The sequence below is a fragment of the Hemicordylus capensis genome, chromosome 5, assembly GCF_027244095.1.
Source record: "Hemicordylus capensis ecotype Gifberg chromosome 5, rHemCap1.1.pri, whole genome shotgun sequence".
Classification (NCBI taxonomy): domain Eukaryota; kingdom Metazoa; phylum Chordata; class Lepidosauria; order Squamata; family Cordylidae; genus Hemicordylus; species Hemicordylus capensis.
This window is the reverse complement of record NC_069661.1, coordinates 233,824,615-233,843,878: the sequence shown is the minus strand read 5'-3', so window position 1 is coordinate 233,843,878 and position 19,264 is coordinate 233,824,615. Positions and strand designations below refer to the sequence as shown.

The 19,264-nt window shown below is 43.1% G+C and overlaps 1 protein-coding gene across 4 annotated transcripts in view; it reads left to right on the top strand.

Annotated features, from left to right (window-relative positions):
* Positions 1–19,264, top strand: part of FGD4 (FYVE, RhoGEF and PH domain containing 4) — a 192,554-nt gene that overhangs the window by 105,777 nt on the left and 67,513 nt on the right. For all 4 annotated transcript variants that reach the window (XM_053257281.1, XM_053257283.1, XM_053257282.1 and 1 more), the window contains exon 2: positions 7,980–8,150. In XM_053257281.1, coding sequence (XP_053113256.1) covers positions 7,980–8,150 — 171 coding nt within the window. The remainder of the gene's footprint in view (positions 1–7,979; positions 8,151–19,264) is intronic.

The window sequence follows — 19,264 nt, the reverse complement described above, 5'->3', positions numbered from 1 at the left end:
AGTAAAAAGATGGGTTTTTAAATATATTTTTTAAATTGTCACTTGCACACACTCTAGTGCAATTTGCAAGTTGACCACATCGGTCTGCCATGTCATTATGCATGTTGGGTCGAATGCCACTGAAAGTTTTGGGAGTGGGCAAAAACATCTGTGCAACTGAATGCCAACAGGATTTGGAAGCCATCAACTGGGATAGGATGAGAGAAATGCTGCTGCTTGGTGTGTTGCTGCCAAGGTGTATGTTTATAATCAAGACTGTTGTTTAAGTTGGAAAACAATTGCACAACAGTGTGAATGTTTGTGGCTTCCCCTCTTTCTTCACTGTGTTTTAAAGCCAGAAGAGTTGGAGTGAAGAAGTAAATGTGCTTCTTGTCAGCTTGGGAGGAGGAGAAGGGAAGCCATGTTGTGGGGGAAAGCCCTCTGGAACCTTGCCCTCCTGTTTGATTCAGCCACTTGCGTTCATCCTTCTGTCACATGGATAAAGAATGGTGCGTCTTGCCAGAACCAAAGAGGATTAGAAGAGTTCCAGCAATTATAATTGTTGGCTGACTGAATGAAGTCAAATGCAGCAAGGATGCGTGCTCAAAATAAGCTTTTTATTTCATGATCATGAAAGACGAAGTACAAGCCAGAAAGTCTGGCTGATACTGCGAATTGAAGCTGCACAGTTGACCAGTTTATATAGGTTTCAGCAAACAAGTATATCAGTAAAGCAATTAATACATGTTATTGGTAATTAAGCATACACATGCCAGAGGTGCTATTTAGAGCCTGGGGAGATGAGTTACTACTTGGCCTTTCTGATAACATTACTCCCTATCAGTATCTGGTGCCAGGGATGTTTATTTTTGCTTGAGTGAGGGATTTGGCTAATGGACTAGTTGCATACCTATGTTATCTATCTCCCAACAGGTTCTGGTATTTGTTATTTCTAGCCTCCTATCTCACATTCTTGAGAGGGGCCCCAAATTCCTGGTTTGAACACTTTTCCTGACTCAAACAATTTTCTTGTTTCAAGCCTAGTGGCTTTGTGTTGTTGAATAGTCCAAACTTTGAATCAAACTCTTATACACTTATTAGTAGGCCTGGATTAAACAATTCCATATCAGCCATAGCAAATAGCTGTCTTAAAATATACTGTTTGTATAATATTGGGACTTTGCCTAAGATCTGGTTTCTAAAATATAAGTGCAGAAAATGCTTTTATCCAGTTATGATCTCAGTAATTTTGCTCAGGTTTGCACAATAAATCAGCAGATCAGGAGCACAAATCTCTTGATTCATGCTGGTTGGTGTCTTATTCAAGCAGATGATGCTCATGTTGAAGATTTATTTTAATTTTAATATTTTATTTTATTATTTTATATGCCACAAGACTCTGAAGGATCTAGATGCCATCAGGAGATGCAGCTCCTGATGGCATCGACTCCTAGCACCAGCAACCCTATTGACCATTAGTGGTAGAGATAGCCAGTAAGGGCATTCCTCCTCTGACCATGCTTTCTCTACTCTGATTCCCCTTTGTTAGACTGATAGTCTCAGGTTTTATTCCCTCACTTGGAGAGAGACTTTCGTCTTCTCCCTTCCCCCTCTTCCTGTATGTAGCTAGCAATGAGGCATGATAGCTCTTATCTATCTCCCTAATGGATTTCCTAAATAAACTACTTTATTCAAAACTTTAACTCCATGTCTCTAGACAATATTTGTTGGCAGTGTTCCCTTACCTGTACACTTCCGCTTCTGAACTCTCTTAACAGCTCACACTTCTCACTCAAGCCCCTCAACCTGTCTAGTTCCCAGCTCCCACTGTCACTTCTTTCTGTTAGGCTGGTTTGTAAATGTAAATTGCTTTGCTGTTTTTTTGTTTTTTTAATATGTTGCAAGCATCCTCTCTAGAAATGCAAAATCTCTGTTGGGCAATAACGAAAGATGTTTGCTTAATGAGATGGAGGTGCTCATTGCTGGGGGGTGTAATCTGCTAGACAGGATAGAACTTCCTGCTCTGGACAAGGTTACACTTCCCCAGAAAGGACAGGTTTGTAGCTTGGGAGTGCTCTTGCACCTGAGTCTCACCCTGGTGCATCAGATTGAGGCTGTGGCCAGGAGCATTTTTTACCAGCTGCGATTGATTCGACAATTCTGCCCTTTTCACCAGCTGGTAATCCCTAAGTTGGACTACTGCAATGTACTCTATGTAGGGCTATCTTTGTACGTAGTTCAGAAACTTCAGTTAGTTCACAATGCAGCAGCCAGATTTAGTTCCTAGGTGTAGCAAATAGTGGACTTAAGCCCAGCCTTTATCTCCGAGAAAGCCCACATGGGGGAAAGATAAATGCTGATTCATTCCCTCCATGTTTACTAAACAAAGGCTGTTTCTTTAAACTTAAACTGGTAGAAAATTCACTGCCACCACACCCTAATTATGGAGCTTAACCCCTCCCTGGATTTGGGTGATTGTCCAGGGAGACTCATTCTTTACCAATGGGAAAATACAGAAAACCTTCCACGTGCAGCCTACACATGAAGAGCAAACTTGGTAGTGTGAGCTGCTGAGCAATCAACATTGAGGCATGTTTGTATCAGAGTAAAACCCCTCTTCCTGAGTTAAAAATCCACTCAGACAGGTGGTAAAATACAAAGAACAAAAAGAGAAAACCTTTATTCAGACTACTACAGACTGCTTCAGTCTGAGGCTCTCTCAGCTTTAAGTTACAGGTAAAAAGAAATACTCAGTACTTTACAAGATTATTTCCAAAGATCACTCCAGCTGATGTTTGGAGTAGCACACTTTAATATCGTGGTTACCCAGTTGCAAGGATAATTGGTAGAGACTTCAGGCCCCTGTAGAGCTCCTGGTTGCTGCCGTTGCCTGGCCAGACAACCTGTTGTTTGCCCTGCCTGGCTCCAACTGAGAGCAAAGACTCCCTTCACTTCCTGCTGCCAAGCGCTCTAGGTCCCAGCCACCATGTGCTGAGCGGCTGATCCCCAGAGGTCAATGCCTGTCAATCAGGACAGGGTTCACTTCTAGTTCACTCTTTACAGGAAAGGGATGGCTGTTACTGCCTGATTGTTACACTGGGGTATTTTGGAGAGACCACATTATGCTTGTTCTTAAACAGTTGCACTGACTGCTGATATGTTTCTGGTCAAAGTACAAGTGCTGCTTATTACCTTTTAAAGCCTTGAATGGCTTAGGTCTGGGTTACCTGTAAGAGCACCTTTGTCTACAAGTTCCCACCGCTCTTTGAGATCATCAGGAGGGGTCCATCTTTGGGTGCCACCAGTTATCTGGTGGAGACCTGGGATCAGACCTTCTTAATTGTCACCCATAGGTTGAGGAACATGCTCCCCGTGGATATAAGAGGATTGCCTTCCTTGGAGGCCTTCAAGGGAGCCTTAAACACCCATCTTTTTAGCACTGGTAGTCTTGGCTGCTATCTACTGGACACAGCACTCCTGCTTGTGTTGGGGCAGTTGAGAAATAGTTCAGAAGTTTTGAATGTAGCTCGTGAAAGAGAAATCTGAGAGGGAGGAAGGTGAGGTGCTCCAAGGACCTGCTGCTTGCTTTATAGGGGACTGAATTTTGGCTCGACTCTCTCCTTCTCTGTCATCAACTCCTCCATGCTTACCATAGATTTGCAAATAAACAGATATATTTATTTATTACATTTATAGCATGCTTTTCCTCCGAGGAGCTCAAGCGGCATACATAGTTATTTTTATCCTCACAACAACCCTGAAAGGTAGGTTAGGCTGAGAGATACACGACTGGCCCAGAGTCACCCAGTGAGTTTCATGGTTGAATGGGGATTCAAACCCAGGTCTTCCTGGTCCTAGTCCAACACTCTAACCACTTGTGCCAAAAATAAAAAGCCATAAAGCTTCACAAAGAAACGGATACTTTAGAGGCTGCCTCTGGAACTTCTTATTACTTGGGGAAATAGGGAGCCACAAAGCAATACTGATCTCTAGAGGGTTGAACTTCTGAGGCCAGATTCTCTAGTTGTTAATAAGGGATTAAGTTCTGTGCAGATCTCGCGCGTGCGCCCCCCCCCATATGCATTCAAGAAGTTTCAGATGTAATGGAAATAGTCTAGTACAGGGTTTCTTAACCTTGGGCCCCCATATGTTGGACTACAACTCCCATCATTCCCAGACATGTAGAGAGTAGAGAGGAGAGCTGGTCTTGTGGTAGCAAGCATGACTTGTCCGCTTAGCTACGCAGGGTCCACCCTGGTTGCATATGAATGGGAGACTAGAAGTGTGAGCACTGTAAGATATTCCCCTCAGGGAATGGAGCCACTCTGGGAAGAGCATCTAAGTTCCTTACCTGGCATCTCCAAGATAGGGCTGAAAGAGATTCCTGCCTGCAACCTTGGAGAAGCTGCTGCCAGTCTGTGAAGACAATACAGAGCTAGATAGACCAATGGTCTGACTCAGTATATGGCAGCTTCCTATGTTCCTATGTGACATGGTCTTTGTGGCTGAGGATGATGGGAGTTGTAGTCCAACAACATCTGAGGGCCCAAGGTTAAGAAACCCTGGTCTAGTAGACGGTTTCTGGGAGTGAGATGCCAACAATAGAGAGTACCTCTGCACCATTATTCCAAAAGCCAAGGGATAGTTAATATATTACCCATTCTAATATATAAAAGAGCTCCTTTCTGTGGAAGCTGACTGTATAGTATATGTAGATCACGTGCATCAATCGACAGACCTCCCACAAAGATCATAGCATTTTAGAGCTGGAAGGGATCTTGGAAGACATTCTAGTCCAACCCTCTGCTCAGTGCAGGAGCTGCTGCTACAGCACCCCTGACAGATAGCTGCCTGCCCGCCTTCCGTTTTGAAATCTCCAGAGAAGGAGAGCCCATCACTTCATATATAAGGCTACAATATAAATTGATTATAGTGTTGCACATACATTAATGCTATAATCTACATTCTGTTAGGTGCTTGTCTTGTCTTATTATAAAACGGTTAATTTGGAGGGGCACAGCCCAAAGCACTTTGGCCCACACAGGCTTCCACTGGCATTTCCAATCGGCCTGCATTGCTGTAAGCTTCTAAGGAAGCACTGTTGGTCTTGTGCAAGTGCACAAATACTTTAAGTAATGTGTCTGTACTTCAGGAGCACAGCTTACATGGGAAACAAGATGTAGTAATCCCACAGTGCCAGTGTAATGAATTACTTACTGCAAGTAATTGTGCACTTGTGCAAGACTGCCAAAGCTTCATTACATGCACACGGTAGTGTGGCCTGAACAGAAATGTAGGCCTCTCATTCTCAGAGAGGTGAGCAAGAAAACAAGTTCTTGCTTTCTCAAGACCCAAGGCTCTCACTGTTAATTTTTTCCTTTCCATTTCCTTCTGGATCGAATGCTGTATGTTCCTTTTGTCTCCACCTCTATCTTTTCAAAGACAAACTCAGATGCCCCTGTTGCTGGCAACTTGCTGAATTGCTTCATACACTTGAGTTGTGGCATTCACAATGGGAGATAGAGCCATGGAAATTTAAGAATGTCTAAGAAATTGCCTGTTTATCAATTTATAGATGCGTCTGAAGACTTTTAGATATTTCCAAATTGGTTCTAATTATAACATCTGTTTAAGGTGCTTCAAACACCTGCTTGTCACAATCACACTATGTTTTTAAGTGTACACTTTGGAATATGCCTTTAAAAATTCTGTGTCTGAAATGCAGTGTCAGTATAGAAGCAAGTAAGTGTGTGTGTGTGTGTGTGTGTGTTTGCTCCAGCAGGCATCTGGTGAACTATTAAATGTGTGTTAAACATTGGAGAGTCTGATGCACATTTTTAGTTTTAAAAATGGCCTTTGGAGCAATGCCTATAAAAGTGCCACAAAGTTCAAATAGTAAATGGAGGGACTTAATGTGAGAGATTGTGTATACATAAAGAGGATGTGTTTCCCAGTTTTATGAGCATATGGGTCTCCTTTTCCCTTCCCTTCTCCAACATCTGTGAGTTGGCAACCCTGTGGCTGTGTCACTGTAGTATTTTCATAACCACAATGTTATGGTCAATCTATCAGTTTCCTAGGGGAATAAGATTTTGTTTATTTGTTTGTTTCTTATCTGTCTGTCTATCTGTCCATCTTGTTCGGTCCATTACATTTAATAGCAACTCCCTCCCAGTTTGGGCCAGGGTTCTCAGTTCATATGCTCTACAGTTATCTGCCACGTTTCCTGATGTCACTGTTGGGAAACTTTATCTTCATATTGAGCTGGCCTCTTGTGAGTACAGGTAGCCAAATTCTGCAGCTGTTCTCTGTCTGTCGCGTGACATATACATCTCTGTTTTTACAGCTGTATTGGTGTAATATTTTTCCTAATCTCTGGCAGCCATTTTAGGACACTTGTTTAAAAAAAAAAAAAGAAGTTCTCCTCCTTAATGTTCATTTAGCCAGACATTCCCTTGGCTGAACTGATGTAATTGTTTTCTGCCTTGCAATTTCAAACCTTTGCAAAATTGTCATCTGCAGCTTTGGGGTGGAGAAGGGAGAGGAAATGGCTAGCTTTTAGCTTAAATAGTCAAAATCTGAACTTAGGTGTCAGATATATACGAAGCAGTTTTCTAATGGGCTAGTTTAATACATTAATTTTAACCTTCTTGATGTTACACTATCACTAATATTAGGAGTAAGGCATACATATTAATGGTAACTTTTTTTAAAAGATTGCTTGTAGTTCTGGACAGCTGTAGTATTATAAATTCTGCTTTGTTCCATGAAATCGCAGCAAAGTGAATGCAAACGTGTTCTTATTGTATCTTAAACCTCAGGATATCTCCTAATTTCAGAATAGGAACATAGGAAGCTGTGAGTCACACCATTGGTCCATCTAGCTCAGTATTGTCTACATTGACTGGCAGCAGCTCTCCAAGGTTTCAGACTGGAGTCTTTCCCAGCCCTACCTGGAGATGCTGCTAAGGAATGAACGTGGGACCTTCTTCATGAAAAGCAGGTGATCTACCACTGAACTATGGCCCCAACAAATCTTCAGGCAGTAGATAATTAAATGGATGGAATGTGCTAGACACCTGAAATGGTGGCAAATATAGAAGATCTGATGACTTGAAGGTTTTGAAAAATCAAAAGAAAATTCTGCCTTCTGTGTAAAAATTATTTTGGCAAATCATTTGTTGTTGCTTTATAAATTCAGAATGATTAAATGGCATATTATCAATTTTTCAGTTCTGAAAAGATATTTTCAGTTTGAACAGATGGAATATGTGCTCTTCCTGTGGAAGACAAGCAAAAAGGCTAAATATTAAATGTGTGGTACATGATGTTTCTTTCTTAATGCATCTCCCCACCTCAGTTCATTTTAGATCCTGCTCAGGGTCTAAAGTTTTTTTAAAAATTGTAATTAAAAATGTTCACGAACCCCCCTCCCCCCGACCGAACCGAGCTGGGGGTGATGGGTTCGAAGGGCTGCCGGACCAAACTGGCCCAGTCAGGTTTGAGTCCAGTCCGGATTCGAACTGAACTGGGCCAGCCAGTTCCATGCACATCCCTTTCAGGAAGGCCACACTCTGAATGCAGGTGCTCACACACTGCCTTGATACTGCTGCCCAGAACAAAATTCATTCCGCAAAGAGATCAAAAAAATTAGAGGGACCTCTGCCCCCCACTCCACCCCCCTGGATCCCAATAAATGATTTTTACTTTAAAATGAGGGAAAATCCACCTCATTGTGCACCTCATTGTCTCTCCCATATCCTGTCTAGTTTCAGATTGCAACCAACGTCATTCTCCTGGAAGTGTCCACAGGCTAAGGTGCTTCAAACTGGAGTTGCATGTTGGGGTTGTGTACTATAGGGGGATGCAGTCAGAGAATAAACCACCCAGATCAAACAGTTCATCTGAACTTTTTTTTAAATTCTCAGCTGTCCAATACAATGGTGAACTAGCAAATATATATTCAGTCACACTTGCTTTTTCTTTTTATCTTCCCTCAGGTCGCAGTTCATGTCCAAAGATCTTCATAGCTCAGTCCTGCACAGCAGACACAGGAAGCAGCACAGTTAGGTTGTATGAGCCAAACATCTGCAATGAAGTGGCTCAGGGAATAAATGGAAACGTGTCAGTTAAGTCCTCCCCACGTCCAACTTCAAATCCAAAGCCACAAGGTCAGTACATTGATCTGTATCTAGCTCTGACCCTCATAGGCAGAATCTGTTGCTTTAGCCTTTGGACACTGTGGTTTGGGGTGATGAGAGTTGTATTCCAACAGCACTCGGGGAGGGGATCCAAGTTTGGGAACCTCCTGCTTTCGCCAAGTATGCAGTTCTTCTGTCACAAATAATCAATTTTTATTTTTTATTTTTGCAAGGGCAACTTTACTGGAGAGTAGGTTGAACCCCAGCCAAGAAGTCATTCACTTGTGCTAATAAGCCAACATATATTGCTTTGTGGAATTATGGATGCCTTTTTAAAAGCAGTATTTTATTCAGAAGAGTGAGGGATGGATACAATGTTGTGTATAGATTCTCACAGGTGAGCAAGTGAAGGGATTCATCAGCTATGATTTCCACAACATTTTATTCTGGTAAAAATATAACATATTTGATTTACCCCTGCTAACTTGGCAAAGAGGCACCTTTTAAACATGGTGATTCTCTTTATTTAGCAGGAGGAGAGTAACTGGCCCTATCCACCCCCAGCACAGTATCTCCAGTGACTGTTGCTGGTGTTTATCTTATATTTCTTTTTAGATTGTGAGCTCTTCGGGGACAGGGATCCATTTTATACATTCATTCATTCATTCATCCATCCATCCATTCATCCATCCATTCTCTACTTTAACCGCTTTGGAAACTTTTTTGTTGAAAAGTAATATATAAATATTTGTTGTTACCAAACTAATCTAAGCTATAAGATAATATTAGACTGCAGGGTGAACTTCATCGTGGCTGAGAGAGAAGGTGGTTATTGATATGCTTATGAGAATAGAGAGTTATGAACAGAAAGCTAATTTTTGTGAGCAGATCTCCTAATCTCTCTTGTTGCTGCTTTCTGTCTTCCCCTTTTATGCCTGTTTTGGTTTGTCAAGTTCTAAGCTGATCTAAAAAAAATAAAAATAGTGACACAGCAAGAGGTATAGACTGTTTTGAAGCAATGGTAATAGTCTTTAACTTTTCACTGAGCCCTCTGTCGTCATACTTTAGTTAAAACCTTGACAATTTTCTTTGAATTCTGTGCCAGCCCAAAAATTCTGGAGCCAGACAATGGACACATGACAAAATCACTGGACTTAGTGATGGGCAGTGTGGAGGGAGGAGGGTAAATAGTCTTCTCTTTATCACCTTTATAAGTAACATAGAACAGAAACAGGGCTGCCTGGAGCAAATACAGATTTTATTAAAAAGCGGTACCTCTGAATATCCTAGTCGAAGCACCATGGTTAAATGTCTAGGTGTCATGACTCCCTGGTAGCTGGAATTAGTCAAGCCTTGCCTTAGTGATTCCACTGAACTTTCCGCTCTTCTGTTAATGGCAAATTTGCAGCTAAGCAATTTTCTGTGGATGCAGATTTTTTATTTCAGACTGCACAATGACACGGGGGAAAGAAAGCATGCTCACAGATAGATCTACCATTTCCCTCCTAGGGAAGTTGTGTCTGATTGGATGAACCTCCACAGGCAGTACTGTTCCTGGAACATAGGATCATAGGTAGTTGCCATATACCGAGTCAGACTATTGGTCTATCTAGCTCAGTATTGTCTTCACAGACTGGCAGTGGCTTCTCCAAAGTTGCAGGCAGGAATCTCTCTCAGCCCTATCTTGGAGAAGCCAGGGAGGGAACTTGAAACCTTCTGCACTTCCCAGAGCGGCTCCATAACCTGAGGGGAATATCTTACAGTGCTCACATTTCTAGTCTCCCATTCATATGCAACCAGGGTGGACCCTGCTTAGCTAAGGAGACAAGTCATGCTTGCACCACAAGACCAGCTCTCCTGCCTTGTCAGTAGAACAGACTGTGATATTGGGTTGTGATATTTCCATAAATGCCAAGTCATAATGTTAAGGTAGTGAATAAAAGCTGCTTCCCATATGTTGAATTGAGTATATAATATATGCATGTGCTTTGGGGAGCCGATCATGACTGAAAAGTGGGATGTGAAATAAATAAATAAAGGACTCAAAACACCCATCTACAGTGGAGGTTGCTTGTTGCATCTCTGTGGGATGTCCTTCTTTGATCTTATATTGTGCACGAAATGGATTTTGCATTTTTGTTTGGAGCTTGAAACAAAACACAAAACAATTGAAACATTTAAAAAATATGATAAATAAATAAAAAACATTTAGTCAAAACAGTGGTCACGCTGGCTGTTTCAATGAAACAACTCAAAAGGTTTAGAGTGTTTGAAACATAGGGAACAATGGGGCAACTCGAAACACCACATAGTTCCCCATTGGTAGCTCCTAGGGACACCAAAATGGGTTGTATGGCAGGGCACGATGGGTGCTACCGACCACACAACGGGCAAAAGAAATGGGCAAAAGGGCAATTTTTAACAAAAATTTTAATCTTTCCCCAAAACCTCCATAGGATCCTATGGGGGTTTGGGGCAAAGATTTAAAATGTGTTAAAAAGCACCCTCTTGTCCATTCCTTTAGTGGGTTGTATAGTAAGTAGCACCCATCATGCCCTGCCACACAACCCACTTTGGTATCGTAGGAGCTACCAGTGGGGAACAATGTGGTGTTTGAGTTGCCCCATTGTTCCCTATGTCTCGAACATGCTGCACTGCACACAAGTTTTGCATTACAAGTTGCAATGCATTTTGCAACCCTGCCTCGAAAAACACTATGGCCATTTTGGAGGCCACCACGCCTGCGCAATGGGCTGATTTGTTTTACTAAGGGAGGCCAGCAGGGGGAGGGGGAACCTCCATGGACCCCCTCCCCACTTCCTTATACAACTCCCCTGGAGAAAGTAAATCTGAAAATAAATAAATCTTTCTCGTAACCCCCACCAGACCAAACCGGGGGGTGGGGTTCAAGGTAGGGTGGTTCACGTCCAGTTTGGACTTGAACCGGACCAGCCGGTTCCATGTACACCCCTACACCACTCTGCTTAGAATCCTCTTGCAATCTATCTACATCTGCTTAATTTACAACTCCAAGCAGCCATAATGAGATGGGCATAAAAATCTAAGAACAGCTGGACTGGATCAAGAATCCACCTTGTCAAGTATTCTGATTCGAACAGTGGGAAACAAGATGCCTCCAAGCATCACACAAGCAGGGCACAAACGTAAATAGCTCTCCCCAGCTGTAGTCTCCTAGCAACTAGGGATGTGCACAGAACTGGCAGGGGGCTGGTGCGATGGTGAAGGAGGATGCACTCCCCCCACCGCATTTCCCCTGCTGGCGCACGTCTTGCTAAAAGCCCATCAGGGAGGGAGCATACCTCCCTGCCGCCCCGCTCCGAGGTTATCTGGAAGTAACCAGAAGTAGCAGCTCTGCCGGATCAGGTCCAAGGCCTATCTAGCCCAGCATCTTGTTTCTCACAGGGGCCCACCAAATGCCCGAGAAGCTCACAGGCAAGAGGTGAGGGCCAGTGTTCCCTCTAATGTGTGCATACATGCATGCACTCATACATTTTTTGATGTCCACTCAGTTAATTTTAGATACTGCTCAGACTGAATCAGGAAGGCCCCATTCTGAATGTACATGCACATAATCAGCACTGCGGGTGTGCTGACCCCTGCAATTTCCCCAAATGCAGGAAACTCGACTGTATAATTTGTGATACTGCCACACAGAACAAAACCCATTCTGCACAGAGATGAAAAAGATTAGAGAGAACACTGGTGAGGGATGCCCACTGTCCTGCTGTTTCTCCCCTGCAACTGTTATTGAGAGGCAGTGTGCCTCTGAGGCTGGAGGTGGCCTATAGCCACCAGACTAGTAGCCTTTGATAGACCTGTCCTCCATGAATTTGCACAAGCCACTTTTAAAGCCATTCTAGCCAGTGGTCATTGCCACATCCCGTGGCAGATAATTCCATAGATTAATTATGAGTTGTGTGAAAAATGACTTCCTTTTGTTGGTCCTAAATTTCTTGGCCATCAGTTTCATGTGATGACTCCTGGTTCTAGTGTTTTAACAGCAAGAAAAATTTCTCTGTCCACTCTCTCCACTCCATTCATAATTTTATACATCTCTATCATGTCTCCAAGCTAAAGAGCCCCAGATGCTTTAGGCTTGCCTCATAAGGAAGGTGCTCTAGACCCCTGATCATCTTGGTTGCCCTCTTCTGCACCTTTTCCAGTTCTACAATGTCCTTAAGATATGATGACCAAAATGGCAGGCAGTACTCCAAATGTGGCAATACCACAGATTTGTATAAGGGCATTATAATATTAGAATTTTCATTTTCAATCCCCTTCCTAATGATCACTAGCATGGAACTGGCCTTTTTCATAGCAGCCACACACTGAGTAGACACTTTCAGCAAGCTGTCCACCATGACACCAAGATCTCTCTCCTGGTCAGTCACTTACAATTCAGACCCCATCAGTGTATGTGTGAAGTTGGGTTTTTTTGTCCCAAGATGTCATTTGCTATTTTGTCACCCACTCACCCAGTTTGGAGGGATCCTTTTGGAACTCCTCACAATATCTTTTGGATTTCACTACCCTAAACAGTTTGGTGTCATCTGCAAATCTGGCCATTTCACTGGTTACCCCAACTTCTGGATTATTTATGAATAAATTAAAGAGCACTAGTCCAAATACAGATCCCTTTGGGAGCCCATTCTCTCCATTGTGAAAACTGTCCATTTATTCCTACCCTGTGCTTCCTATCCTTCAGTCAGTTACCAAACCCATATGAACCTGCCCCCTAATCCCATGACTGCTAGGTTTACTCAAGATCTTTTGCTGGGGAACTTTGTCAAAGGCTTTTTGGAAGTCCAAGTACACTATGTCAATTGGGTCCCTTTTTTCTACATGCCTGTTGACAATCCCAAAGAACTCCAAAAGGTTAGTGAGGCAAGACTTGCCCTTGCAGAAGCCATGCTGGTTCTCCTTCAGCAAGGCCTTTTCTTTTATGTGTTTAACAATTTTGTCCTTAAGTATGCTTTCCATCAATTTACCTGGTGCAGAAGTTAAGCTAACTGGCCTGTAGTTTCCTGGATCCCTTTCTGAAAATCAGAATGACATTAGCTACTTTCCAGTCCTCTGGTACAGAGCCTGATTGTAGCGACAAGTTACCTAATATTGCTAGGAGATCAGCAATTTGATATTAGAGTTCTTTCAAAACTCTTGGATGGATACCATCTGGTCCTAGAAATTTGTTAATTTTAAGTTTTTCAAGACAGTTTAGAACATATTCTCTCATCACCTCAAATTGGCCCATTTCTTCAGCCTCCATGCCTGAGAAGCTCAGTTCCGGAGCAGGTATATGGTCAGTATTCTCCGCTGTGAAGACAGATGCAAAGAACCCATTCAGCTACTCTGCAGTTCCCTTATCCTCAATAATCCCTTTCACAACCTCATCATCCAAGGGCCCAACTGCCTCTCTGGCAGGTTTTCTGCTTCTGATATATTTAAAGAAGTTTTTGTTATTCCTCTTGACACTTCTAGCTATATGCTCCTCAAACTCTTTTTGCATCCCTTATTGTCTCCTTACATTTCTTTTGCCAGAGTTGATGTTCCTTTCTATTCTCTTCATTTGGGCAGCACTTCCATTTTCTGAAGGAAGTCTTCTTCCCTTTTATCACTTCCCCAACTCTACTTGTCAGCCATGCTAGTGTCCTCCTGAACTTGGTGGTACCTTTTCTCCTTCTTGGTATACATTCCAACTGAGCTTCTAGTACTGTGGTTTACAATAAGTCCCATGTTTTTTGGAGTGATTTGTGATTTGACCCTCCTGACTTTCCCTTTCATCTTGTTTTTTTCTTGTTTGTTGGGGGGAGGCCAAAAACCAGCTGAAGAATGGCTGAATCACCAGTTTTTTTACTAAAGGAGGCCAGCAGGGGAGGAGGGACCTCCGCGGACCCGACCCCCCCCCAGCCTTGATAACTTCCCTGGAGGGATTAAGTTTGAAAAAAATTTAAAAGCTTGTGAACCCCCGAACTGGCTGTTTGTGTGTGTGTTTCGGTTCGGGGTTGGACCGAACAGGGGGTGTTTGGGTTCGACCCTAAACAGTAGAACCAAACCAGTTCAACGTCAAACACGTTTGATGTTGAGCCTGTTTCCACATCGCTAGAGTGGTGCAGCCTGCTTATGATAGCGAGTGGTTATGTTATCGTCTAGATTGTTCTTGTTTAGATTTTACAGGGGATAGCAACTCAGTGATAGTAACAATTTATAAAGACCATTTGAGAATGTGTGTTCTGTTTTACCGATTGCAAACCTCCTTTGATATGATGCAAAATCTGATCACAGACTTGAATTGTACTATATACAGGTAGCCCTCATTATTCGCAGGGGTTCTGTTCCCACCAATTAGTGCGGATATGGAAACCCTGAATAACTAAACCTTGAGTCAATGGCAATTGGGGTGTTAGGTTCCTTGCTGGGGGGGGGACTTAAAAAGAAGGGAGGGGGCAGAAATAATGGTAGAAAAGCATAGTACTTTGTTCTCCAGATCTCCAGGAATGCCCCTAAATCCCCCCCCCCCTCTTTTTAGAATCTTTAAAAAAAAAAAAAAAAGATCCCCAAAATGGCTCTGCGCTTCAAAATGGTATTCGGAAATGACATCGGAAGTGCCACTCAGGAAACATGGATAGTTGGAAATTGTCTGTATTTCATGTCACTGATAATGAAACCTGGTCTAAGACCCATCCACGGATACATGAAACCATGGATAACGAGGGTCTCCTGTATCTACTTTGTAGTAAATAATACTCCTCTAACCTACTAGTTGAGGAAAACTTGAAATTTTTTCTTTTGGTTCTTTATGGCTGAACATTCAAAGATCTACCTTTAATGGAGTAGAGAATATTCTGTTTGCCTTTGCTTCTTAAGATTTGCACAGGAAACTGACAATGGACTCTGACCTGGTTTTGCTGAGTACTACTTGATACTTTTCTTCCTGAAAAGAAAGCTGTGGAAACCAATTGCATATCTGTATACCATTCTTGAACCTCAAACAAGGCTGAATAAATCCAGATGATAAAATCAAGAACACATTCAATCCAGTGTCTTACAACTTATGATGCTGTTTTGCTTCCATTTAAAACAATGAATTACCTAAATTTTGGCAGAAGATGTTACGCTGAAAAGGCATTAAAAATGAACAACCATTTTGGAGCAAAAGTTCCTGATGTTTTCCAAGACCGTGGGTTTTTATGCTTTATTTTAAGATGTGTCTACACACTACGAGTATTTACTGTGTTTGCATAGCTGAATCACTTGTACAGGGGTTCAGCACATCCTCGGGTGAACAGGTGCAGAGTAGTCCTGGTGGGTTATTAATTCAAAACCAAAGTTTTGTCTACCTAAAAACCTAGAACAAGATGCATTTTAGTAATCTAAGCTATTTTTACCCTTTCAACATAAAAGTTCTCAAGCTAGTTTACAGAAAAGGAACTGCACAAAATTTTCATCTCTGCTTCTTTCTTCAGCCATCAACATTTCTGATGGAGGGGGCTCTGACTGGGTGCTGGTGGAATGGCTGCATATGGGTTCAGTGAGTGGAGCAGCTAGATGACGATCGGGCTCTGTCGGGCCAGTGGGCCGGGCGGGGCTGGCTGACTGGGGAGACATGATAGAGGTCTATAAAATCATGCATGGTTTGGAGAAAGTGGATAGAGATAAATTCTTCTCCCTCTCATACAGGTCGAGAATCCTTTATCCGGACTCCTGAAATCCGGAAAGCTCAAAAATCTGGAAAGCTCAAAAATCCGGACACCACACTGAGAAAAAACAAACAAACCCTGCTTGTATTTTCCGTTTGGATTCTTGACCTGTAGCTTCAACCACTCACAAAGCCCCCAAGTCAGTCCCAGCCCCAACTCAGCAGCTAACAGTGGCAAAGCAGCATAAAGCCCCCAAACTAAGCAACACCCACAACTCACAGAGAGGCAAAGCAGCACCTACAGCTCCATCTACAATGGCGGTTGCCTGGCCCACTCCTCAGCCTCGGCTCCTCTTCTCTTCCCACATGGATGGGCACTTTGCTGGCAGCATTTAAGGGCACTTGCAGGCAGGGCAGGGGCCAGAGAGGCAAAGCAGCACCCGGGGCTCCGTCTGCAATGGCGCTCTGAATGGGGGAAGAGCCCTCCTTCAGGGCGGAGCCAAGCCAGTTTTGTGAATGGGATTGCACTGCCACTCACGTGCTTCTCATGCTGGTCTGCGACGGGAAGGAGGGGAAGCATGAAGGAGCTTGGCTGGAAGGCGGAAAAGAACTTCAGGGGTTGTTGGAGGAAAAAACCCAGTAACCTTTCATGCTCACGATCTCATTTATGAACATATTCTGAAATCTGGAAGAATCCGGAATACCTCTGGTCCCAAGCAGTCCAGATAAACCTGTATAACACTGACCCAGGGGTCATCCCATGAAACTGATTGCCAGGAAATTTAGGATCAGCAAATGGAGGTTCTTGTTCACACAATGCATAATCAATTTGTGCAGTTCTCTGCCACAAGATGTGTTGGGGACCAGCAACCTGGATGGCTTTAAGAGAGGTTTGGATAATTTCATGGCGGAGAGGTCTATCAATGGCTACTAGTCGGAGGGCTAAGGGCCACCTCCAGCCTCAAAGGCAGGATGCCTCTGAGTACCAGGGCATGCCCTCAACTCCTGCCTGTGGCATCTGGTGGGCCACTATGTGAAACAGGATGCTGAACTAGATGGGCCTTGGGCCTGATCCAGCATGTTCTTATGATTTCTCCCTCTGCTGCAGCAAGGTGGAATGTAGAAACATGAGGAGAGACTGTGAAGGTAAAGTCTTGGATACAATGGCCTAGAATGGTTGGTTTCTGCCAATCTGTGTGCTGTGACAAAGTAGTGTGCTGTGAGAGAACTACTAATATACTGTGAGAAATAAAATAAAGGCTCCTCCATCCATCAGTGGATGAGACTGCCTGTTGCCAGAGGGCAACCAAAGATGAGGGGGCTAGAGCATTTGGGGGGCTTAGAAAAAAGGCAGCTAAGGGGAGACATGATAGAGGTTTATAAAATTATGCCTGCTGTGGTGAGATGAGTTTTTCTCCTTCTCTCATAACACAAGAACCAGGGATAATTATGTGAAACTGACTGGCAGAAGATTTAGGACAGATGATAGGGGTTACTTTCTCCACACAGCAACACATCATTAGTCTATAGAATTTGTGGCCACAAGATGTGGGTTATAACCACCATAGACAAGTCTGTCAATGGCTACTGCTCTTGATGACTATATACTACTTCCAGGTTCAGATGCTGCTGCTGCTATTGCTATTATTACTACTATGAATATTTATATACCAGTTTTCAACAAAAGTGCTCAAAGCAGTTGGTAGAGCAGGATTTAAATGTAATAAATACGAATAGAATAGACAGAAAAATAAATTATACATAAGATGGTTTCCTGTCCCCAAAAGGTAGGAAAGTCTGAGTCTAGGCTTTAGGCCTGATCCAACAGAGCTCTTTGTATGTCCTACAGTCCTTATGCATTTCTGCATGATTAATTGTGAGGCAGCACGCTGAGGTAAGTCATTCTTTGGCTGGAGCATGGTCTCCTGGGTTAGTGAGACATGGCCACAGCTGGCCTGCTAATGAGACTAATGAGGTGCTTACTTTGGAGTGGAGGTGGTGGATTGCCTGCCTCCCTTGACCCACTGCCTCACCTGCAAATTGACCACCCTTTGCTGTGCCATCTGCACTATGAAAATGTTGCACACTTTGCAGTGTTGTGATATTTGCATTTGTACTTGGTTACATTAATGTTACTCAGCAATTTCGTGCTTCTCTTATAAACTTGAAATGTTATTGGGCAGCATACAGGGATGGCTTTAGGTATGGTTCAGCTCAGCGGTTGCCCAGGACACCTGCTTGAAAAGGTACTACGCTTGGTGGCTCACTGTTTGTTGAGTGCAGTGTTTCCTGTAACAGGGATTCCCAGATGTCATTGACTACAGCTCCCATCATCCCCAGCTGCAGGGGCCTTTGGCTGGGGATTGTGGGATTTGTAGTCATCAACATCTGGGAATTCTTGTTACAGGGAACACTGGTTGAGTGTATTGTCTGCAGTGAGGGAGGTAAAAACAAGGATAACTAACCATGGTGTGTGTGTGCATGCTGCTTGGTACACTGCTTATCAGAAGACTGGCCCTGCCAGCACCTTATATTGGTGTACCTCTCCTATTGCTGAGTATTGTACAGTGTTGGTTTGTTGTGTTTGCTCTGAACAGGATACTTTAAAGATGCCCTTAACGATGTAGTCACAGGCAGTAGAAGATGTGGTGGGGTCAGACAAGCTAGGTAAGGGAAAGAGGTGTGAGTGCGAGCAATTTAATTCCTCTTTCTGGTCCTTCCCCTATCCATGAGATTCTTGAGTTGTTATGCTAGCATACTGTCAAGTCTGGTAATTCTGTTGTTAAATGCCAGATTGGTTAATAATAAAACATCTGTTATCCAGGATGTGATCCTTGAACAGGATGTCAACCTAGGATATATTACCAAGACTTTAGTGGATGAGCTGAGTTAAACTTCTCCCAGCCATGCCCACCTACGTAATTGGTATAGAAATAAAACAGTAAAAATCCAATTTTTATGCAGGTGTTTGCTGCTCAGTTCTAGATACTCTTGCATAAGATGGATTGGCTGGATCCATTTCAGTCTGTTTTCCAGCTAATATGAAATGGTTGATTGTCCTGATGGATGACCTATGTCAGGAGGATGACAGCAAGTACAATACTCTCAGGAGTTTTTGATACCATTAGCCATGGTGTTCTCCTGAACTGGCTGCCTAGGGTGGAAGTCAGGGCACTGTGTGCTGGTGGTTCTGTTCCTACCTGGATGGTTAGTTCCAGAAGGTGATAATGGGAGACCGTTATGGTGACCTGTAGGTCTTCATTTTGTCCCCCATGCTTTTTATCCTCTAAATTAAAATGCAGAGTGAGATCTGGATATTTGGAGTGTGGTGTTAACAATACTCAGATCACACCAACCTTTATTTCTGCAGCTCAGGTGGTGCTTTGGAAATGCTGAACCACTATTTGAGATTGGCAGTAGGGGGCCAATAAACAAATGCTATTGGACAGCAGTTTACCTGGATTGGGCAATGGTAGCTGTCTAGTTT